Here is a 25994-nt window from a genome sequence, read left to right on the forward strand (position 1 = left end):
TTAGGGGCCTCCTTTTCAAATTTCATTTGGCAATAGAAAATGGCTTTAATGGGGTCTGTTGAGTTTCCCGCTTGTGTACTGCATGCAGCGTTTTTTGTCCAGTTATATAAATGGATACTGTGAGGAAGGCTGGAACAGAGCCTCTAAGGAAGCGATGAACAAAGCCTTTCCTAGTTATACTTCCTTTACCAGCAGTCATACTGCACGGATACTTGCAGTCATTCCATCTGTATATCCAGGAGTAGCAATGGCACCATACATTTTTTTAAAACACTATTCCATTTGCACAAAAGTACTCTCTTACTGATCAGTATCCACACAAAGATGTACCAAAAATAATAAGCTCGGTTTATCAGACTAGATGGTTAAATGGATCTGAAAAATTACTACATTTCTGGGGCAAAAATAGGTCACCCGGCTGACCACGTGCTTGAAGGGGCTGAAAAGCAAACACATGCTGACCTTATATTGATGGATGATCCGGAGAATAGGCCTTTAAGCTGGATAACACATTTAATATAGAAATGCTAAATCATTTTACTAATGTAAGGCTAAAGTATAAATCCATCTAGATATGGATGAAGGATTGTTAAACTTTGGAGGAACATGACAAATAACACAACAGTAACCTGCAAATAATTGAACATTGTCCAAAACATCTCTAGTGCATGCTTTTGGCCACTGAGGGTAGAACATTAATTTAGGAAGATTGATGTATTATATGTGACTGGTGAAAATCAGCCGTAAGATCAGCAATAAGATCAGCAATAAAATCAGCAATAAGAAGAGGCTGAATCTGATGTTATATATTGCACAGAAAGAACCAGTAATATCACAGCTGATTGATCCTACAGCCTATATTAGAGGAGAGACACTTTCTATTCAGTGAGAAAATCCTATTATAATGCAGCGAAGTCTTGCGCCTCTATTTTATTTGGGTTGTGTAGTTAGCTTTTTACATTCTTTCGGGGAAACAGACAATATGCTCTTTACGTTCTCTCAGTTCATTTTCTTGTAAACTCATTTAAATTTACATTAGCAAGGTCTGAGTTTGCTATAGAGACAAGTGGATGTTATTCTTAAAATATGGAGGTACTCTGCCATCTTTTTGTTTTCTAAAACAATAAAAATGATTGAAACACAGATCCAAGTGAATGCATTGCAGGAGAGGAAACTGCCAAATTCAGAGCTATATAAAAAGCTAAGGCTACTTTCACACTATGGTTCATAAATCCGTTATAAAACATCCGTTATATTCAATTCTATACTGATTTAATGGACGTTATATAACGGATGAATAAAACTATTATAACGGATGAATAGATTTCTAACGTCCATTAATTAAACGGATAAATGTTTATACGTTATTATCCGTTAATACCTTATTATTAACGTCCGTTATATTCACCTTTGTTTGACCTCTCCCTACCGGCACACCTTGGGGGGCGCAGGAGGGTGCACTACTCTGCCTCTTGTAGGGGGGGGGGGGGTGTAGGAGGGTGCACTACTCTGCCTCCTGGAGGGGGGTGTAGGAGGGTGCACTACTCTGCCTCCTGGAGGGGGGTGTAGGAGGGTGCACTACTCTGCCTCCTGGAGGGGGGAGGGTGCAGGAGGGTGTACTACTCGGCCTCCTGGAGGGGGGAGGGTGCTGGAGGGTGTACTACTCTGCCTCCTGGAGGGGGGAGGGTGCTGGAGGGTGCACTACTCTGCCTCCTGGAGGGGGGGGAGGGCGCTGGAGGGTGCACTACTCTGCCTCCTGGAGGGGGGGTGTAGGAGGGTGTACTACTCTGCCTCCTGGAGGGGGGGGTGTGCAGGAGGGTGCACTACTCTGCCTCCTGGAGGGGGGGGGGGTGCAGGAGGGTGCACTACTCTGCCTCCTGGAGGGGGGAGGGTGCTGGAGGGTGTACTACTCTGCCTCCTGGAGGGGGGAGGGTGCTGGAGGGTGCACTACTCTGCCTCCTGGAGGGGGGGGGGGAGGGCGCTGGAGGGTGCACTACTCTGCCTCCTGGAGGGGGGGTGTAGGAGGGTGTACTACTCTGCCTCCTGGAGGGGGGGGGTGTGCAGGAGGGTGCACTACTCTGCCTCCTGGAGGGGGGGGGGTGCAGGAGGGTGCACTACTCTGCCTCCTGGAGGGGGGAGGGTGCTGGAGGGTGTACTACTCTGCCTCCTGGAGGGGGGAGGGTGCTGGAGGGTGCACTACTCTGCCTCCTGGAGGGGGGGAGGGCGCTGGAGGGTGCACTACTCTGCCTCCTGGAGGGGGGGTGTAGGAGGGTGTACTACTCTGCCTCCTGGAGGGGGGGGTGTGCAGGAGGGTGCACTACTCTGCCTCCTGGAGGGGGGGGGTGCAGGAGGGTGCACTACTCTGCCTCCTGGAGGGGGGGGGGGGTGCAGGAGGGTGCACTACTCTGCCTCCTGGAGGGGGAGGGGTGCAGGAGGGTGCACTACTTTGCCTCCTGGAAGGCGGGGCGCAGGAGGGTGCACTACTCTGCCTCCTGGAGGGGGGGGGGGTGTAGGAGGGTGCACTACTCTGCCTCCTGGAGGGGGGGAGTGCAGGAGGGTGCACTGCTCTGCCTCCTGTTGGGGGGGGGGGGGGTGCAGGAGGGTGCACTACTCTGCCTGCCTGGAGGGGGGGTGCAGGAGGGTGCACTACTCTGCCTCCTGGAGGGGGGTGCAGGAGGGTGCCCTACTCTGCCTCCTGGAGGGGGGGTGCAGGAGGGTGCACTACTCTGCCTCCTTGAGGGGGGGTGCAGGAGGGTGCACTGCTCTGGTTCTTGGGCTGTTAATAGAGCGCTGTTGAAGTGCTATCAGGGGTGCTATCAGGCGGAAGGCGGCAGATTAATACGAATACCCAGAACAGACTCCTACTGCTGCCTCCTGCTGTCTGACCAGGAAGTAGAGGGGGTGTGACAGCGGGTGTGAGCACTACTCAACTTTCCTATGTGACTTCAGGAGTGTGAAGCGTCTACTGAGCATGCTCAGTAGCACTAACGGACGTTAAATTAACGGACAATAACGGGTGTATTTTGTAACGTCCGTTACGCCATAGGCTTCAATGTTAATAATTAACGGACGTTCAATGATCTGCTAATTATAAACGGGAAAAAAATACTGCATGTCCGTTCTATTCTTCCGTTATAACTAATGGACGTTAGTTTAACGGAACAAAAAAGGTACAAACGGAAGATTAAAAAATCCCATAGACTTTAATGGGATTTATTAACTGAAGTTTAAGGATCCGTTATAAAAGACTTTATAATGGAATTTTATAACGGATCTTTAAACGGAAGAACTTTATAGTGTGAAAGCAGCCTAAAACACAAAGAACATTCTGCCATTTACTAACGTGTTGGCCCCTAGACCTTGCTGTAAAAAGAGCCAAACTTTGTCACATTTTTGGTGCAAAATATTTTATCACGTTTTAGACACAACGAATGTGCCGATCCATCACAAATGGCATGCCAGTTTTAGTTTCTAACATTGTCAATGCACATAGTTAAGAGGCAAAGAGGTTTTACTTTAAATAGAACATGTTCCCAAAATTGTGCCAAAGTTGTGCTCCAAACTTTTGGTTTAGAATATTGACTCACAGTAAGCCATCCAATTGTTGTTATAAAAGTTAGACAAGTCTAGAGAGGCACCAAATGTGTTATGCAGCATAATCAAAAAAAGCTTTAAAACTTCCTAGCCTACATTTAAGATTTTCAGTATTACTAAATCTGCCAATTTATGATTTCTCCATCCAATGGAATCAGTCCATACATGGCTGACCATGGAGGTGCATGTGACAATAAACTTCACTGTGCATCTTTCACTGCACCTGCGCTCCTTGCTTGAGTGCTATGGAGGAAGCAGAGTGACATGTATCGTCACAAGTTCCTCCACAGGCAGCCATGTATGGACGATAAGCCCCATGGCTCCATACATTGACCGAAGATCAAGTGGGAGCAGAGCCGAGTGATGTAAGGGAATGGGGACGCAGGAATCCTCCGACTATGGGGTAGTAATAAGTTCATAATCACTGCAGTGCTATATTGAAAAACATAATAGAGGTGGCCAACCCCTTTAAGTTTTTTAAAACCATTATTGAAATTCCAGTATTGCACATATAACCTTGGTACCACTGTGCCATAATGGAATGGCTCTCTGATTTTTTGCATTGTGTGTATATACCCTGGGCCTTTGTATTATCCATAATGTAAATTTTAGACTCTAGTCATATATGCTGAGCTCTCTATGTATATCAGATACCCCAATGGAGTGCCAGATCCATTTTATAAAAGACCACCACCAGCGCCTAAGACACCCAACAGAATACACTGGAATACATTGAATACAATGGGACTCTGCTCTGTGGAATCTCCATGCAAAATTCTAATGTAAAATTCTGCATGGAAATTGCAAGGTGTAAACATAGCCTACGCAAATCCTGAAAACATGACCTATTGGGGGTACTTGAGAACCCTGCTTGGGAAACACTGCACTAGATTAAAGGAATTCTCAGTGTTCATGAAAACTGTACAGGGGAGAAGGGGAGTCACAGAATGCACTCTCTTGCACGAAACTACTAAGGCCAATGATTGGCAGCTGCTTCCCACACGCAGTATGTGGTGATGTCACCGGGGCACTTCCGCCTGGAACTCTGAAGCAACAGCAGCACTGGAGGAACAATTGGAGAACAAAGTATAGATTTTTTTAAGAAGCTGAATCTTTTCAGCTTAGCACCAATGTTTTTGCTTTATTGTTTTTTAAATAACATCCAATTAGTGGATAAGAAAAATTGTCTGCCAAAAGACATCAGAGAAAATAATAACTAAGTTTATCACCAGTTGTGAAGTATGAATTAAGCAACAAATTAAGTTATAGCGATATAACCCGATGAGTGGAGGCCGGTTCTTGTTTTGACAACAATTACAAGCAAATTCCTCATGCGCCGGTAACTGTATGTTGGCTCATTGTAAACTCTCTAATTATACAATATGTTCAGGCAGGAAAGGATTGCAGGTGCAGACTGTAAAACCTATTTCTATAGACAGTAATCGTGTCGCCGGACTCCCAAACGAGCGTTTGTTCCCAGAGTATTTTAAAGATAAAATTATACTTAAAGAATGGCAGTGGCCTCAGACAAAACCACGTGTCACTCCAAACAGGTGTTCAGTCTATTCTTCCTTCTAGATGATCGACTGTGGGCACCCAAGCAGGAAAAAAAAACAGTATACACTTTTTGTCTAATACAAAGAAGGAATAACATGACTCAAACATTATCATTCCTATGACCTCATTTTGTGGGTAGGTTTATAGTGAGTAAGAAAAATATATTTAGTAGAAAGTAGAAAAAGATATAAAGTGAACACAAATCATAAGAGGTTAAAAAATAAAATATTAAAACAACATAAATGCTTTTTTCCCCATTGCCGAGCCACAAATACTGATGAAATATAGATGGAGATATAAATGTGATAATGGATGATAAGTAGTTCTTTTCAGGCTGTAATGGATTTAGTAGAAACATAAGCATGTACCATAGTGTACGCTGCATCTTTTAATTAGACTCAAAGTGGGAATTTATAAATGCACCAGAAAACTGGTGTAAAAAAGTTGAGATTGTTGGCGTAAAACACTCAGTTTTTGCACAAAACATAGGAAAAGTAGTAAATTTTTCTAAAAAAAATATGGCTTGCACAAAAATGTAAGACTTTTTTAACTCCAGTTTTCAGGTGTTAACCATCGGTAAATTTCCCACATAGGGTCTGGAAGTTGATGAATTGGAGGGTTTGGTGGAATCCTTACAAATTAAAGAGTGCCTGTCACCAAACTAAACTTTTAATATATTGTCCCTTATGTAATTATAAGACACTTTGCGCTTTACTTGCTGTTAACATTTTCAACCTTTATTTGTTTTTAATGTGATTGAAAAAACGGCCACTAGGTGGCCCCTGATTTGTTCCCTACCGCAAGTCAAACAGTTAATTTGGTCTCCTCCCGGCCTGGCAGGAGACCAAACTCAAGAAGTGTGTGCGGGGCATGGTGAGGCACAGCTCTCGCAGGCTTCAGTGACGTCGCGCCTGCTGGGGAATGCCCACTTTCTCCTGCTGGGAGCTCACACAATTTGAGCAAGGGTTAAGGCATGATACACAGCTTTTTAAAGCTTGGAAATTTTTTTTAAGGGAAGGAGGGGTGTTAGGAGTAGTTAGGGAATATAATCTGAGTTAGTTTAGAAAACATGGTTTAATAACAGGTACTCTTTAAGGCTCTGATAACCTCCCGATTTGGGTCTGTGTAAGAAGTACACATTAGATGGATCTTCTGACATTCTGATACTGTGTTTCATTGAATAGGCATACAGTGGGATATGCTCCTCAGAGGTTCCCATAGGCAAAAATGTATGCCACAAGCCATACTTTTTTACCCTTCTCCTTTGTATAAAAAAGCATTGTGAAAGATATACTGTCATATACACATACGGTACCTCCCAACTGTCCCTAATCCTCTGGGACAGTTGTACAGTCATGGCTGTAAATGTTGGCACCCCTAAAAATTTTCAAGAAAATTAAGTATTTCTCACAGAAAATGATTGCAGTAACACATGTTTTGCTATACACATGTTTATTCTCTTTGTGTGTATTGGAACTAAACCAAAAAAGGGAGGAAAATAAGCAAATTGGACATAATGTCACATCAAACTCCAAAAATGGGCTGAACAAAATTATTGGCACCCTTAAATTAATATTTGGTAGCACACCCTTTGGAAAAAATAACTGATATCAGTCACTTCCAATAACCATCAATAAGCTTCTTACACCTCTCAGCCGGAATGTTGGACCACTCTTCCTTTGCAAACTGCTCCAGGTCTCTCTTACTGAAAGGGCGCCTTTTCCCAACAGCAATTTTAAGATCTTTCCACAGGTGTTCAATGGGATTTAGATCTGGACTCATTGCTGGCCACTTAAGAACTCTCCAGCGCTTTGTTGCCTTCCATTTCTGGGTGCTTTTTGACATATGTTTGGGGTCATTGTCCTGCTGGAAGACCCAAGATCTCGGATGCAAATCCAGCTTTCTGACAATGGGCTGTACAGTGTGACCCAAAATAGCGTTTCATTTCATTTAAATGTCGACGGATAGTTCGCGCTGACACTGATGCTCCCTGAGCCTGCAGGACAGCTTGAATATCTTTGGAACTTGTTTGGGGCTGCTTATCCACCATCCGGACTATCCTACGTTGGCACCTTTCATCAATTTTTCTCTTCCGTTCACGCCCAGGGAGATTAGCAACAGTGCCATGGGTTGCAAAATTCTTGATAATGTTGCAAAGGCAAATCTATATCTCTGGAGATGGACTTGTAACCTTGAGATTGTTGATATTTTTCAACAATTTTGGTTCTCAAGTCCTCAGACAGTTCTCTTCTCCTCTTTCTGTTGTCCATGCTTAGTGTGACACACATAGACACACAATGTAAAGACTAAGTGGACTTCTCTCCTTTTTATCTGCTTTCAGGTGTGATTTTTATATTGCCCACACCTGTTACTTGCCCCAGGTGAGTTTAAAGGGGCATCACATGCTTGAAACAATCTTATTTTTCTACAATTCTGAAAGGGTGCCAATAATTTTGACCAGCCCATTTTTGGAGTTTGGTGTGACATTATTTCCAATTAGCTTTTTTTCCTCCCTTTTTTGGTTTAGTTCCAATACACACAAAGGGAATAAACATGTGTATAGAAAAACGTGTTACTGCAATCCTTTTCTGTGAGAAATACTTCCTTTTCTAGAAAAATTTCAGGGGTGCCAACATTTACGGCCATGAGTGTATATTTAAGACCCTGCCCGCTGTTTCGGGACATCTGCTGCATGTCCAGTGCTCCTTCAAACACTGTGCTGTTGGCACAACCTAGTTTAAAAACAGCCCTCATTCAGTCCGCAGTCTAGTATAAACACTGCTCCTGTCAGTGTACAGTCTAGTGTACAAGCTCAGTCCTCGAATTATAACAGTGCCCCAGGGCAACGTACAGGCTGGTGAATATGCTGTCCCTGGTCAATGTACAGGCTGGTGAATATGCTGTCCCTGGTCAATGTACAGGCTGGTGAATATGCTGTCCCTGGTCAATGTACAGGCTGGTGAATATGCTGTCCCTGGTCAATGTACAGGCTAGTGTAAATGTTGTCCCTGGTCAGTCTATAGTCTACTGTAAATGCTGTCCCTGGTCAGTCTACAGTTTAGTTTAAATGCAGTCTATAGACTGACCAGGTCAGTTTAAATAATGTCCCAGGTCAGTCTACAGTTTAGTTTAAATGTTGTCCCTGGTCAGTGTACAGTTTAGTGTAAAATATTTTGATTGTCAGTCTACAGTTTAATGTAAATGTTTTCCTTTGTCTACAATCTAGTATAAATGTCCCTGGCCAGTCTACAGTCTAGTGCAAATTATGTCCCGGGTAAGTCTAGTCTAGCGCAAACGTCCCTGGCCAGTCTACAGTCTAGTGTAAATGCTGTCTCTGGTCAGTCTAAAGTCTGGTAAAAATGCAATCCCTGGTCAGTCTATAGTCTACTTAAATGCTGTCCCTGGTCAGTCTACAGTTTAGTTTAAATGCTGTCTATAGACTGACCAGGTCAGTCTACAGTTTAATTTAAATGCTGTCCCTGGTCAGTCTACAGTTTAGTTTAAATGTTGTCTCTGGTCAGTTTACAGTCTAGTGTAAAATATTTTGATTGTCAGTCCACAGTTTAATGTAAATGTTGTCCCTGGTCAGTCTACAGTCTAGTATAAATGTCCCTGGCCAGTCTACAGTGCAGTGCAAATGATGTACCGGGTTAGTCTACAGTCTAGCACAAACATCCCTGGCCAGTCTACAGTCCAGTTTACAATGCTGTCTCTGGTCAGTCTACAGTCTGGTAAAAATGCAATCCCTGGTAAATTGACAGTCTAGTGTAAATGCTGTCCCTGGTCAGTCTACAGTTTAATGTAAATGTTGTCCCTGGTCAGTCTACAGTCTAGTATAAATGTCCCTGGCCAGTCTACAGTGCAGTGCAAATGATGTACCGGGTTAGTCTACAGTCTAGCACAAACATCCCTGGCCAGTCTACAGTCCAGTTTACAATGCTGTCTCTGGTCAGTCTACAGTCTGGTAAAAATGCAATCCCTGGTAAATTGACAGTCTAGTGTAAATGCTGTCCCTGGTCAGCCCACAGTCTACTGTAACAATGTTCCCCAGTCAGTACACAGTCCAGTGTAAATGTTGCCTGGTCCTTGCACAGTCTAGTGAAAATGCAAAGGTTACTTTTTATGTGTTACACTATTTGATGTTATCTTCTTTGATTATGATTCGCTTATGTTACTTATTGAAGGAGGGTGGGTGAGATTTAGTTGTTTGGTTGGGGTGGCACATGGTTAGAGAGTGGCCTATAAATAAAAATCTGCCATTGTACACTAATTGCTCTGCCTAAAGTGTCACTCTTTCCTTTCATTAAAAGTATTAAAAGGTATAGGAGATATGTATACAGCCTCGGCATAAAGCAATAGGACACTTTTCTGGCTTATGCTGAGTGCATGAGGGCGAATTAGAGGTTGGAGGTACACATCGGAAATTAATCCTTCCTTCTAGTTTATGATATCTCAGAATGGCCAGAGACATCTGTAAAAGGCTTTATGGATTTCATAAATGTATGGGGTCCAACGGTTCGGGGGGAACCCCCACCCCAATCCCCCTGTAAAGTCTGCTGTTTGCCAGGGACACAGGCAGACTGCCTCCTTTTCTATTCTTCACTGTCATTTGTTATCTGTCTCCACAAATGAGCAATTCTCATTTTTGCATTTCTTATGCAAATACAGTAAGTTACAAGGAAATAAAACATTACCGGTGGAAGACCAGCAGTACAATAACCCTCACTGAAGCTTCGAACACTTTATAAGAAATTACGGGTAGAGCTAAATTCCCTTTATGTTGTCCTGTGTTCAGACATTTGCTTCGTTTTGCTCAAATTAATATGCTGAAAAGCAAGGATATTGCTCTGTATGAAATAGTTCATGATGAATATAATTGCTTAAAAACAATCTAATACAAAAGCAAAATGAATCTCTTAATCTGCTGCATATAAACACGAAGGATCCTCATATTCTGCTAAAGGCAATTATTGTTATGGAAGGAGAAACATTATGAAAATCTCAGATACGCTGACAATCTTCTCTGTGTGTAAATGTGAATGAGGCAAGGAAGAAACAGATTGGATAAAGGAAACGCACGTATTTATGGTTCATTTCAGGATTATCACAATAATGATGACTTTCATTAACCGTTCTATTTTCCATTTATACTTTATTTTTTATTTTTTTTCTGCAGAAAATGCTCTTCAAGCAATGCATTATTACTTCGGCTATTTAAGTACTTACATTTTTTCTAATAGTTAGATTTATCTGAGGACAAATATGAAATGATAAAAGAACATTTAATGGTTTAGCCAATATAAATGTGTGTAGTACATGCCTGTTCTCAATGGCACTGCATTACTCCAAACAGTAATCCATCCAGTGGCTTTTGTACCACTGGCTGGAGATCACTGCTCAGTTCTAACACATCCCAAGAAGTCAGCCACAAGATGGTGCCATAATATCACTACCCAGTGCCACCTGGAAGGACCGTTATTTGGTGCCATGTCTAGCTGCAGCCATACACACTGCTCTGTATGGTTTTCACTATCTTCCCACAACCTTCACACTATAAAACTAAACTTTGTTCCAGTAAATACAGTAAATAGAGAAGTCATTTACTAAACTTCATTTACTATAAATGCAAGAAAAAAAATCATCGGATCCAAATAGTGTGATATATTCTTAAAATGCCCATGCTGCTGAATGTGGTTTAGAAACAAATCTGCGTATGATTTAGAGCACATTTCACCTGTGAATTGCTGCAAAGGATAGGTTATAATCAAGCTGATCCATGGTGGGGGGATCCAACTGCTGAGCGCCCCAACAGTCATGAGAACAAGGGTCTCTAGTGTCCAGAGTAAATGGATGCGCATTGCCACACACATTGGGGAGACAAGGAATCCCCATTCTTATAAACATTAGGGCTGTCCATCACAAGTATCCATTGGCATCCTACCAAGAATGTGAAGCTGACAAATGCTGTGGCGTAGAGAAACGGGTATAGTTCATTTCAGTGGCCCGAACTAAGTACCCTAGTGACTTCATTCAGGCCAGTTTTTGCTGATACGACAATTTAATCGGATTCAATAGTGTGCTCTGCTGCGCTAAATTTAGCATAAACCAACAAAAATTGGCGTGAATGGAATCACTATGTGATGTTGTTCAAGCAATTGAAATAAATAGTATATGTCGGATCTGCAGCCGATAGACCCCAGAAAATTATAATGTTGGGAAATAGAACTGCATATTGTGCTAACTATCCCATCAAATATTAAGCAATCTACGATAAAGACTCCGTTGTGTAAATGTTCAATGTATAAGCAATATACAATAAGCTCCCAAGCTCATAAATCTATGTCTAAGCTCTGACCACTAAAAAAGACTTATTAATAAAAAAAATGTCATTGAATTTTTCACTTAAAGGTGTAAAGGGGTATTCCAGGCAAAAACTTTTTTTAATATATCAACTGGCTCCGGAAAGTTAAACAGATTTGTAAATTACTTCTATTAAAAAATCTTAATCCTTCCAATAGTTATTAGCTTCTGAAGTTTTCTGTCTAACTGCTCAACGATGATGTCACGTCCCGGGAGCTGTGCATGATGGGAAAATATCCCCATAGGAGCTTCACAGCTCCTGGGACGTGAGTCATCAGAAAGCAGTTAGACAGAAAACAGCAACTCAACTTCAGAAGCTAATAACTATTGGAAGGATTAAGATTTTTTAATAGAAGTAATTTACAAATCTGTTTAAATCTTTCCGGAGCCAGTTGATAGATAAAAAAAAGTTTTGGCCTGGAATACAGATTTGTAAATTACTTCTATTAAAAAATCTTAATCTTTCCAGTACTTATTAGCTGCTGAATATTAGCTACAGAGGAAATTCTTTTCTTTTCGGAACACAGATCTCTCTGCTGACATCATGACCACAGAGCTCTCTGCTGACATATCTGTCCATTTTAAGAACTGTCCAGAGTAGGAGAAAATCCCCATAGAAAAATATGCTGCTCTGGACAGTTCCTAAAATGGACAGAGATGTCAGCAGAGAGCACTGTGCTCATGATGTCAGCAGAGAGCACTGTGTTCCAAAAAGAAAATAGTTTCCTCTGTAGTATTCAGCAGCTATTAAGTACTGGAAGGATTAAGATTTTTTAATAGAAGTAATATACAAAGCTGTTTAACTTTCTGGCACCAGTTGATTTAAAAAAAATAAATAAATAAAGTTTTCCACCAGAGTACCCCTTTATCCTAAAAAGCAAAGTTTTCAAAGTTAAACATCCACTTTAAATAAAAGGTATTTTGCTCTTTGTTCTTAATGAAATGACTCACAATGAAAAGGATTCTTAACCAAAAAGAAATCTAATATCTGACAATCCATTTGGTCATAGGTCATTTAAACTGCAGTTAGAATAAAACTACACAGTGAAAAATGACAGAATAAAAATGCTAATTGGAATTTTGCAGCTTCTTCTCCAGACATCTTATAGAAACAACTGGATTGTAATGTCAAGCCCGGATTGTGGCTATAAATTGCACTTTCCCTGCATTTTGCTGACATATAAGCAATATACGCTGCCCCCTGGCAAGTAAATGTCATTATCTAGACATATGCTACCATAAATCACACTGCCGCTGTGTGCGCATTTAACAGACGCTTTAACATGGACATGCACATTACTGAGAACGATATGTATGCGCTTTACAGAATAATCCATACAATCTGACAATATATATAATGCCTGGTTGACAGCAAGTGACCGTTTATTTACTGATTTATTTCTCTCACTCAATCTTTACAATAGATATTTTCCTTGTTATACCTGGCAATGTATGTATTAAAAACATCTCGCCTTAGGTTCTTATATCAAAAGCAGCGTCTTTAAACTTGTTATCCAGCTTGAAGAACACCTTTTCTATTCTTGCAGTGCATGGAACATAATAGAATAGAAGGTCACCCATTGTTTGCACCAATAACAGCATGTTCTGTTTTGTGCAGAACTACATTACACTGGCTTTTGTAATATGCTTGATCCCTTACAGACTAAAATTCAAATGCAAACTACAAGAAAAAATGAAATTGGTCTTTTAAACATTATTTCATTCCCACATATAAATGTATTTCTAACACCTGCTTAGAGAAGTCAAGTCCTACAAAATCTCAGATTTTTCCCATCTTGCAATGCGGTCGAGACCTGACTCACTAGTCAGCTGATGACAGGGAGCCTGTCTGCTTCAATGGGTGGAGGGATCGCTTGGTGGGAGAGAGATTAATCTGCAACTAATGAAACAGCTGTAGGCACCCTGAATGAAAACCACAGGTCTTCTTAATGGATGCAGCTCATTTATGCTTCAATGGGTGGGGTGGCTGATGTGTGTGGGGGGGGGGAGGAAAATGAATTTATGGGATTTATAGGCAAAAGAAGAAAACTCAAACAGGAAATACCAGTTCACAAAAAGCTAGCCACAGTATTATGGTAATCTCACAACATGGCCATTTAGCCCCAAGACAAGCGCAGATCCTTCCTAAGCATGTCCATTACTGTCTGCCAGGTACGTACTAAAATCCCCTTATGGTGGATAACCCCTTTAAGGCAATGGCCGTTTTATATTCCTTTGCACTTCTATCTGGCCTGTGTCATATCATTACAATTACACCTCTTAATGGGGTTAAGCCAATATCAAGAAAGTCAAATGCCCCTCGAATGAATGGAGTGGCAAGGTGCATGGGCAGCCAGTACTCCAAATATTCTCTATGGGCTTCTGCACATCTGACTTCTGTTCTTAGGATCGGTGGGGGTCCCAGTGGTCGAACCCCCATAATCATCTAGTTATCCCCAATCCTGTGTATTACTGTTGTTGTAAGGAATACACCTTGAGGTTGGGGTCACAGACCACTCGTAGCAGTGGATTTCGCGCCAGCAGTCACAAGCTGACAGACAGAACTATCCGGCCGAAGCAGTGAGCTCACGCTGCAGTTGCTCTGTGACTGCCTGTGTGTGACTCTACTCTTAGGGTGTATTCACACGGACAGTATCCTGTGCATATTTGATGTGCAGGATATGAAGCTGAAGATTTGAAGCTGTGTTTGATCATTTAGGTTACATTGTAATATGTAGCTTAAGGAGATTCCAAGGGCGGTCAGTACCAGTAGACGGCAATGCATTACTGAGTGGACCTGCTGAAGGAATTAATATGTTCATTCTTTTGGCAGAGTCCAGAATGAGAAATTTAGCATTATGCATGGTGCAGAAAAACTTATTTAAAGCAGTGGGAGGTTACTGCACCAGAATTCGGAATTCCCTGGATGAACCCAGCTTTAAGATTCCTTCACACATTTCTTGACCTGTAAAAATGGCATTAAGTTCATGCATTTTTACAAGCTGTTTTATAGTGGCATTTTCTTAAATAATCATGGTCTTCAAGAAAACAAAAACAGGAAGGGCAAAGAACTGTACTCTCTATACAATTTTTTACAGGTTTTTTTTTCCCTACTTCAGAGAAGTCTATGAAAAAACACCTAAATAAAAACACCACCACTAAAGAATGTTCTAAATGTGATACATTTTAAAGAAATGCCATAGACCTCAAACTGTGTTTCAAAACTTTTGAAGAAAAAAAAAAACATTAGGAAAAATGCATCAAAAAACCTATAACCACCCTAAGGGCTCACTGAATTATTGCAGGTCAAATTCACAATGATTTTGAGGTTTCTTCCACAAAATCAGTGTGAATTCTTCAAGGGGATTCTTCAAGGGGATTTACAAGACTGTTCAGAGTAATTTCCTCATGGAAATTTCTGATGACTGACATTTTAGTTCCTGGGGTGGAATCCATGAGTAAAATCCCATGAAGTCAATGGCATTTTGTAATTCCACTACAAATTCAGCACCAAATACCGTATATACTTGAGTATAAGCAGAGTTTTTCAGCACGATTTTTCGTGCTGAAAACACCTCCTTCGGCTTATACTCGAGTGAACTCTCCGCCTTCAGTGGTCTTCAACATGCGGACCTCCAGATGTTTTAAAACTACAATTCCCAGCATGCCCGGACAGCCATCAGCTGTCCGGGCATGCTGGGAGTTGTAGTTTTGAAACATCTGGTGGTCCGCAGTTTGAAGACCACTGGCGGTGATGATGAGGGGGGGGGGGGGGGATGATGATGACAGGGGGATGATGACAGGCAGTGATGATGAAGGGGGGGGGATGACAGGGTGATGATGACAGGGGTTTTAATGACGGGGGTCTGGTTGATGGGGGGGATCATGTATTTCCCACCCTAGGCTTATAGTCGAGTAAATAACTTTTCCTGGGTTTTTGGGGTGAAATTAGGGGCCTCGGCTTATATTCGGGTCGGCTTATACTCAAGTATATACGGTAAGTGCCAATTCGGTTTCATTGCTGCTTCATTTTGGCATAAGCAGAAATAAGATTTCTGCTCCAAAAGTTAAGAAAATATATTTTCTTCCTTAGAACTCATTCACACAGCAAAATGGACAGCGCATTTCCAAGCTGTCCTAGCGCCAGCATCTTCTGCCCGCACCCGCGGAATGTCTGCTTGGAAATTTTCTGGATGGCCATTCTGCCGTGTGAACATAACTTAGTGTGTAGATACCCTTGGCGTAAATGCGTACTAAATGGATTAGCTTCAAATTTTCCTTGTAGAAATTCACATGGAAAATCTGCAGCGGATTACATTACCAGCAAAGTATTTTTCAAATCTCATCTATACACTGCGGAAATTGTCTAAACTGAAACTGACCTGCGATGCAGATGTTCAAATTTATATCACTGATTCGTAGTAAATTTATCTCACTGAATTAAAGGGGAACATCAAGTCCACATCACATTTAAAGCATTTCCATCCCAAACTTTCAGAAAAATCCACAGAACATAACACAGACTGTTCTTATTGATTTTCCTGCATTTACCTTTAGGTCAGTTTCACACGGGTTTTATATGACAACATTTTTCATCCGTTTCCACTGACTCTTTTGCCTTTATTGGGACAATGGGGCCTATGATTATATTTAGTGCTATCCCAGGACACATACTGATTGGGGGTATTTATCAAAGGATTTATGTGGTTTTTTTTTCACGTAACTTTGGCGCAATACTTTGGCACAGTGTCTTTTTGCTCCAAACTTTGGCGCATCTTCTCCACTGCTATTTTTACAACTTTCTCAAAATCACACGGTCCAGTGTTTGATTTTAACTTTAGTCAGTAATTCATCATTATCATCAGCGCAAATCCTGTTTTTTTGGCGCAAATCCCCGCCAAGAAATTTTGCACATGGAAAACACACTTATCAATGTCAGAAAATGTAAAGGCGTCAAAATACATAAAAAACATTTTTTGGCTGAAAGCAGCAACGCCTCCGGGGCTGCTCAATACTATCCTGCGACATAGTTGTCTCTGAGGAACCTTCACCCTCCGTTGAGCCAGCATTGGACATGGCCACACAGGTTCATGAAAGATAAGCACTAAAGCAGTGGTCTCCAACCTGCGGACCTCCAGATGTTGCAAACCTACAACTCCCAGCATGGCCGGACAGCCAACGGCTGTCCGGGCATGCTGGGAATTGTAGTTTTGCAACATCTGGAGGTCCGCAGGTTGAAGACCACTGCACTAAAGTAACAAAAAAAAAAAACTACCCAAGTTGAAAATAAAATCCATTTCACATGGTGGCTATAAACCCCACAAAAGAAAATAACTCACGTCGCTTGCTTATATACTGCAGGAGGGACTCAGAAATGGCTGCTCTACAGGGTAAAATACGCGTCCTCTGTGGGGGTAAGTTCTGTGTAAAAGGCGCTGTGAACAGCTGATTTCAACATTTGAGACAAAATTACTAACAACTTGCACCAAATGATAAATCTGATGCATGTCCACGAAAACCAAAGTGAAAAAAAAAAATGGGTAAAAAGGAACGGTCAACAGGTAAAATGGATAAATAGCCCCCATTGTGTTCTCCTGAACATGGTATGAATATAGCCTAATACTCTCTAGAATTAGATTTTAAAACATATATTTACTTAAAAAAAGAAAATCTTTTATCTCCATCGTGTCACTTTCAGTAAGTGTCCCTTAAATATCACTAAGTTTATTCCACCCCTAAAATACTTGGTCTATACTAAGTATGCCCCGTCACATTATTACTTCCACAAATTATGTGCAAATAGCACCATAACAGATGCCCTTTGTTATGTGTCAGAAACACCCATTCTAAAACCACTATCGGCACTATATAAGGTTTTTCAATTTTTCCCTTTGTGTCCTGCCAAAGTATACAAAAAATAAATAAACAAACAAACAAGATAAACATGTGAATTCAGGTAGAAGACAGACATGGTCGCACATCTACAATCTTGCACAATGATCCAATTGCTTCTCAGCATAATTTCAAAAACTAACAGGTTGTTAGTATACGTTTTGATCAAAAAGTACAAAGCCCACTCGCCACGTCAAGGCCACCTATTTAGAGTGGGTCCCTAACGTCCCTAGCATAAAATGGCGTGGCACTGGGCGACGACCACCACCGCCGCGGCACCAGTGCCCACGGGGGGAACGACCCACTGGCAGAACGGCCCCAATGCCACTCAAACCAGTCCATGGGTCGCACCTCCCCGCAGACACGGCAGCAACGGACGCCGCACAGCACCACACCAGATAAACATGTTGTGCTTACTTTATAACCAACACAGTCCAATCAATCTTTTAAAAAAACATAAGGAATACTGCTGTTAATCTGCATAGAGATTAATCTTTTTAGTTGCGGCAATACTTAGACATAGTATGACAATCTTTAACGGGCACAGTGTGGCATTATTTATCTTGGCACAGTGTGGTACTATTTTATTATGGAAATGTGTGGCATTATCCTGGCAATGTTTACTATTAATATTTTGTATATCTGAATGTATTTTAATATTCTGTACATTATATTTTTGTACTAAAGGACAGACTTTTAGCAAGAGAGGTATTTTATAGAGAGGAATTTTATAGTCCTAAGTCAGGGGCACAGGGCAGCACCAGACTCCCCTGAAAACATCCTCAATAATGGGTAGAGTGCTCACAAGGCAGGCTGCTCTATTCCCTCGCTGTAGGATTTCTTAGAGAGAACTCTGCAACTGTTTATGACTAATAATTCTCTCCATATCTGCCATGGAAGGCATAATCAGTCAAATATAGAGAGAGGAAGCTGAATGTGATTTCCACATTATATATGACTCGAGAATTCTCTGCCCTTTCCCAGGAATTATCTGTGCAGACAATAGAGGGCAGGGAGGGAGGCTGAGCACAATGTTCAGCTTCTTGACGGGACATATTGTTGGAGCATGGGAAGGGGTGTAGGTTCAGTCCACCATCGATGCAGCAACAAGTTTCTTTGATTAAAGGGGTATTCCGGCCTTATACATCTAAGATAAGATGTCTGATCGCAGGGGTCTTGCCCCTATAATCTAGGTGCAGCGCCCCGGCATTATCCTTTGGATTGGGGCATAAGATGTATCAGGCCGGAATACCTCTTTAAGATGAAGGCATAAGGGGAAAGCAACATGTAACAAGTTGTGAAAAGTAGGGATGCACCAAAATTTCGGCAGCCGAAAATTACTGGCCGAAAATGCCCCTTTTGGCATTTTTGGGTAAGGGGATTTCCTGCCGATAATTTTGGTGGGCGTGGCCTAGAATAGGGACATGCGGCGCGGTCCAGGCCTTCCGTTACGGGCCCACTGTCACTCCTCCCAGCAATGCCGAGCACTGGAAGGAGGTGATGCCCGCGCAGCTCGTGTATGAAGCGAGCTCAGGAGCTGAGCTCGCTTTACACTGGCTAATGCCGGCCATCACTGACCCATGGGATGTCCGGTATTAACCCATAGTTGATCACAGCATCTAAAATGCTGAAAACAATCTGCGGTAGCTCAGTGGAGCTGATTGGGACACCTGCGGGGTCCCGATCAGCTGAGAGGATGGGCGGAGGTTCCCTACCTTCCTCCGTCCTGTGTTATCGTCGCTCCAATAATGCAGGCCTTAGCAGCCTGTAGTAATGGAGCACCGATACCACTGATCAGTGCTGTGCTATAGGCTCCTACAGCTTAGCATAGATCAGTGTCTTGAAGTAAAAAAATTACATCTGTGTGTCTCCAGCTATTACAAAACTACAACTCCCAGCATGCCCTACAGCCCCTGGCTGTCTGTACATGCTGGGAGTTGTAGTTTTAAAGCAACTGGAGAAACACTGTAAAACACTGCCCTATGGGGACAAAAAATATTGTATAAATAAATCTGTAAAAAATAAAAAGGCAATAAATATAAAAAAAGCCCCTCCCCCTAAAAAAAAGTATAAATCCCCCCTACTAACATCCAGAATTGCTGATTTTTGTTCACTTAATGTAGCAGAAAAAAAAAGTGATCCAAAAAGTTCCATCAAAATAAAAAATGGTACTGATAAAAAAAAATACAGATCACGGCACAAAAAATTTACCCCTATACAACTCTGTATATGGAAAAATAAGAAAGTTATAGGAGTCAGAAGAGAACATTTTAAGAATGCTGATTTTTATTTATTTTTTTAAGATATAAGGGGGAGATTTATCAAAACATGCTGAGGAAAAATGGAGTAGTTGCCCATAGCAACCAATCAGATAGTGTACCCCTATAGTATGTCCTGGAGTCAATGTATGGTGAGTGGCAGTGCTGTGGCTGCAAGCTCGGCCAGTACATTCTATAGCCACCCCGAATCCCCTTCAAGTACATCAGTAACAAAAAAATTTGGATAATACAATTTTACAAAAACTATATTGAAAAAAGTGGGCAGGGCAATGCATGTTCGGTTTTCAGCCAAGCACCGCCCAAATTTTTTGATTTTGGCCCAAAATTTCCCTTTCGGTGCATCCCTAATGAAAAGTGCAAATGTCATCAGCCATTACTGTTGCCTATACACTGTGATAATGGCCCAGCTCTGGGTAAACTGGAGATCAATAAATATTGGAGGTACAACAGCTGACCACATGTAGGGCACCCCTAACCTGAAAGGGTGACTTGTATGACTATAAGATTGTGCAGGGGGGAAAGTAACACTTACAGAGCAGTAAGACTTGAGCAGCATATGACAGTAGAAGATTCTTTTACACCACAATGTCAGCTGAAAATCTTTATGGTTATAGAGCTTTGTGGGGTTTTGTTGATTTTTATTTAACATATTCACATTATCTCCTTCCTTACTGTACTTCTCATTCATGCCATCTAGCACCACAACACATACTAAAGACCCAAACATGTCTTCTCTTCATCATCTCTGTGTCTTAAAAGGTATAAATCCCCTAATAGGAATATTATATTTAACCCTTTACAAGGGACCTGTCAGCAGGTGTACAGGGGTTAAAAGAAGTCCATTACTAAATAGGGCTTTTACTTAGAATTCAGGGCATATCTTTTTAACTCTATAATCCTTTCTGGTGTCAAGATATAAACCATTTTCTTATGTAAATGAGGCTCATGTGCACAGAAGGTTTCCTCTTATTCACCGGCTCCATGCCTGATTGCATACACCTATCACAGCAGACACGGAGGCGGGTAGAAAGAGGAGATAGGCTGGACTTGACTGGGCTCTTGTGATGGGGAGTGCCCCACTGGGCATGTATGTCTGAGGGCTTATTGCGGGCGTAGATCCATTTGTAGTAGGGACATTGGCAAAACAAGCTAGGACTGCTCTGAAATGTGCCATCTCAATAGACAGCAAAGCATTTCAGAACACGTTCATTCTTTGGCGGAATCTAGGTTCCGAAATGTCTGCAGTGTGAATGGTGCAGCAAAATCTCCTTGAGAACAATGGGAGGCTGCTACATCATAGTTTTTAAGCGGAGTTCTGGAACAGAATTCTGTTCGGAAAATACCTAGTATAAAAGGCTTATATCTAAGTGATGAATAGGACTATAGAGATAAAAAAAAGGAACAGTATGAACAGGTTTATAATCAAGAATCTTATACGACAAGAGGAAAAGTAACATGAAACAACCATTTAGAAGTCTCTTCCTGTTTTAATGCAATGTGTTGAATTTACCCTAGCTTATAGATTCATATTTCAATTACCTCTTCCGGACCCACGGACCACTGGTTCACTTGAAAGGAGGGCACTGCCATTAGATAGGGTCTGGTTAGGTCTGTCTGGTGGTTTACTGCTAACGTCTTTCTTAATGTCTTTCTTTAGTTCCTGTAGGATAAAAAAAAATTATAAATCAACAAAGAAAATGCTACTTTAAATTCAGCAAAGCCACATGAAACAAAGGTCATCATGCCCCTCCTGTAGTGCTGGCCTATACGAGTGTCAAATTAAAATGGCACCCAGGCCAGTGTAGTCAAAGCAGACATGTTAACTACCGGCAATAACAATACATTCTATTATCTCATGTCTCAGGATGGAAAACGTAGAAAGCTTTACAGCACGAGTCTAAAATATACACTGTGTACACGTTGATATGAGCCATCACCTATTATATCATTTCTCATGTACTGATTAACTTACTATATATTCACTGGTTCATTTATCTTCTAAACTAAGATTTTACCTGATAAAGGTCCCACACAGCCCTGAAAGCTTGTGCTAAACTAAAATGACCTTTATAACATTTTGTATTAGATGGTCTTACTAATCTGTATACTATATACTAGACATGCATACAAATTATCTAATAACCTTGTGAAATAGCATATAAGATTTTGAATTCAAAAGAGTTAAGGCTACGTTCACATTTTTATTAGAGTCCCCATTTCTCTCAAAGAAGTGAATAAAGGCAGCCATGCATTTCTTGCTTTATCCTCTTCAGGACAGAGGGCGTATGGATACGCCCTGCATGCCGAGTCCTTAAGGACCGAGGGCGTATCCATACGACCGTGGGAAATCCGGTCCCCACCGCTAGCCGGTTGGGGACCGGAGCCGGATGCCTGCTGAAATCCATGGCAACCCCCCGTTCTGCCCGCCCCTGGATGTCGAGGGGCTCTGGGAAGAAGATGGAGGCCGTACCTGCAGGAGAAGATGCCTGGGGACCTGGGATCTTCGCTGGAGCCTGCTGGATCCTGATCAGGTAGGGAATCGACAGTGGGGGGGGGGAATTGAAAGTGAAAGTAAATCGATCTTTACGGTCTTTACTGTGGCAACCACTAGGGGGGCCAAACTGCAAGGGACGCTTGAGAAAGTCGGGTGATGAAACGTACGTTGGGACGGTGGCTACAGGTATCCATTATGGGTAAGTGAGGATCACTGAACTACTTATTATTGATTTACTTTGGGCTTATTCATACTACCAATCATGTGATAGAGCAGTTATCCTTCACATTTATTATACTGGGGCCCTTTCTGGACCCCTGGTTACTTCTTATTGAATAAGAGCCATATTACATCATTCCCTGACCTCACTACATATATATTCATTGAGATTTTTACTATTACTGCACCTGATCCACCTACGTGTTTTTGGCTGTATCTGAGACATCTCATTTTGTATTGCTTTATATATACACATCTGGTATTTTATCTTTATTGCATTTAGTCACAAATGTGTGACGTTTTTTAACTTTTTGGATATAACAATAACAATTTGCATATTTATCAGTAGCAATTGCTCTATGTTTGAGTTCTTTCTCTCTTTTTGCATAAAATCTACTTTGAAGCCCTCTAATTTTTTCAAAAAGCAAAAGTATGTCCATTTTATGATGCCAACATAAAGTGGACATATTGTATTTGTGAAGAAAAATAAAATTTATTTGGAATATTCATTTTCCTTACAAGTAGAGAGCTTCAAAGTTAGAAAAATGCAAAATTTTCAAAATTTCCATGAAATTTTGGGATTTTTCACCAAAAAAGGATGCAAGTAACGCCAAAAAATTACCACCAAAATAAAGTAGAATATGTCACGAAAAATCAATCTCAGAATCAGAATATTCGGTAAAAGCGTTTTCGCGTTATTAATTTGTAAAGTGACGGTGGTCAGAATTGCGAAAAAGGGCTCAGTCCTTAAGGTGAAAAAGGGCTGCGTCCTTAAGGGGTTAATGTGGTGACCAGTGGTTGCCTCACAAGGTGGACAGGAGTGTGGAATCTTAATTCTAGACATATACAATACACAAATGGTAGACTGCACTCCAGGCAAAAATGGTAAAAAATAAATAAAAGTGCTTCTTATTCACCCATCGAATAAAACATGCAACGCTTCAAATTCTCTGTGAGGTATTTTTCAAGCATAATGATACAGGAGTATAATAATGCATTTATAAGGACATCAATTACATAAAGTATGGTTATAAAGTGAAATAATTAAATGGTGAAATTTAAAAAGTATACATTATACATACAATGATTATACCTCAATGAGGTGCAAAATGTGCATAAATAGACAAAAAATGTACATAAACTAAAAGCATACACACAGAAAATTCATAATACAATGCATCACCTGATTTCCACATGTCACAGGTCATACATAAACAAACACACAGAGACTGGGCAGGACTCCCTAATGTCCGGAACAACACTTCTCCCATTTGTAAAGAAATCAACTGCACAGTATCTAATGACACAAGAACTAGAGAAGTACACACCATTAACACAGACAAAACTGTGACATCAATGAAGGCAGGAGACACCCGCCACATGCGTAACTTAAAGCGTACCCGTCAGATCCAACCAAAAATGTTTTTTTTGTATATCACTCAGTACCTAATCCTGATCATGTACATCTAATTTTTATGTGTCTATCACCTTTATTTATTTTATTACATTTTTAATTTAGATCACTAGTCTGAATTCCTCTCATAGGGAAGGGGCGTGGCTTCACTGTGCAGGTCCTTGGGTGAGGATCAGGTTATGCTGACCAATGAGCATTGTCCCGTCCTCTAAATATGTAAGGGGCTGCTGCCACTAAATTCTCTCTCTTGGTCCCCGCACTTCAAAGCAAGCACATCAATCTCATATCTCATTCATCAATTCAAGCTAGGCCTGAAGCCTATTCTTCAGCAGCCACTAAACCGTGAGTTATTCAGCTCAGAACTACTAAAATCCTGTGTGACTAAATTATCTAAATCCAGTAGCACAGTGGCTAGCAAAGCAAAGCTCATTTACTTAGAAGTCCCAGCAAACCTGTGAGGAGCCTGAACTACGGTCCTCCATCTAAAGACTGTTTGTTACCTGCAGTTGCATAAAATATGCAGTAAAGTTCATTCCGTTTTACGTCAATATCTGCTGTGGACATTCCGTTATTTCTCCCTACCGTTTGTGGGACGGTTGGCGGTAGGACCATTAACCATTGGGAAACCTCACCCTGGCGTCACGACAACAAAGGGTTAATACCAGCACCCAACATCACTACCACTCGCAAAACCCTATTGCATCCTACATCCCAGACTACCACACATGGACACAGCAGGACTAGTATGTGTCCAAGCAGGCAGGGGGGGCAGTTGTTTGACTGGCTTTTTAAGTATGAAATACTGAAAATGTTCTAATGAAAGCAATTGTAAAACCTATTGGTTATACATGCTTTACAACATATCAACATATCTGACAGTGCCCATTTAAACAAAATGGCTTTAACAGCCATCTTAGTTATGGGCATAGTAGTTCTAGTATGAGCACTAGACCAGGGAAACAGCTGGGAGCCAGAGTGGGCACCATACTACCATCAGCTGATTGACAGCATAAGCACCGCACTTACATGGTTGACAGAGGCTGTAGTGCCGTGATCCCTAAACACGAATCATGGTGCCCCAGCTGCAATACAAAGACCCAGAGAACTAAAAATGAAAAGTCCTACTACAAGTCCTTACACTGTGCCCCATTCTAATCTTTATGTTTTATTTCTAGACATAAGTGTTGGTCCTGCCTATCAGACGGTTATGGCATATCCACTGAATATGTCATGAATCTCTATGGTTAGAATACCCCTTTATCTATGGAACCTGTCTCTATGGAACCTGTCTTCAGCAAAGAGTTGGACTGAGCAGCAAGCCAGTAGTCGTAGCAGACAGCCATTTTGCTTCTCCTGGCTATATCTAGAGATCGGAGGGGGCCTCAGCACTGAGACCTGATCAATAAAACCATATGACATGTCTATGTGACATAGTATATAAGTAGGTCAGTACTTTCATTGGGGCTGGTGCCCGTGGTGGATCAGGTCCAGAAACAGTCTAAATAAAGTCCCAGCACTCAACGAGTATATTCAGGAATAAGGAGCTTTATTGCATATCCACGTTTTGACATTGGCCTTCCTATGTTGCCAACAGAGGAAGGCTACCGCCGAAACACATCCTGTTTGATTTTAAGGATATGTATTAAAGCTCATTATTTCTGAATATATTTGGTGAGTGCTGGGACTTTATTTACAATATTTATGTGACATGTCAAAGGTTTTTTTAAACTGATAGAAACACTAAGGCAGACTTATGCCTTTGGTGAATCAACATTTATTAGGCAACTACTGGTTCAGCATTTAGGAGAGAATGTTTATAGTATAGTTTATTTGGTGCTTATAGTACAATCTGTATTTCTATAAAAGAGTACTCAACACTCAAAGAAATGTAATGTTCAATATGCCTTTTATTTAAGTCGGAGACTTTATTTCTGACATTTTGGTAAATTATAGACATTTCTCAGTCAAATCAGACTGCAAAACATTGCTGTTAGTATAGCAAAGCTGGGACATTCATCATGTTTTCTATTAACCTCTGCCAATCCAATATGCTATGATGTAATGTGACTGAAACATCACAACTAATGTCTGTGGACTGCTTGCAATGATTTATTGTGCATTACATCTCTTTGAGTGCTGGAGAAGAAAGCGATGCATGGAGGCACAGGTGAACGTCTAATCTGAA

The 25994-nt window shown here is 41.3% G+C and overlaps 1 protein-coding gene across 3 annotated transcripts in view; it reads right to left on the bottom strand.

The window, feature by feature from the left end:
* Positions 1-25994, bottom strand: part of SH3KBP1 (SH3 domain containing kinase binding protein 1) — a 465279-nt gene that overhangs the window by 272672 nt on the left and 166613 nt on the right. For all 3 annotated transcript variants that reach the window (XM_056558515.1, XM_056558516.1, XM_056558518.1), the window contains one exon: positions 21222-21342. In XM_056558515.1, the coding sequence (XP_056414490.1) occupies positions 21222-21342 (121 nt within the window). The remainder of the gene's footprint in view (positions 1-21221; positions 21343-25994) is intronic.

Source organism: Hyla sarda, chromosome 2 (assembly GCF_029499605.1).
Source record: "Hyla sarda isolate aHylSar1 chromosome 2, aHylSar1.hap1, whole genome shotgun sequence".
Taxonomy (NCBI): Eukaryota; Metazoa; Chordata; class Amphibia; order Anura; family Hylidae; genus Hyla; species Hyla sarda.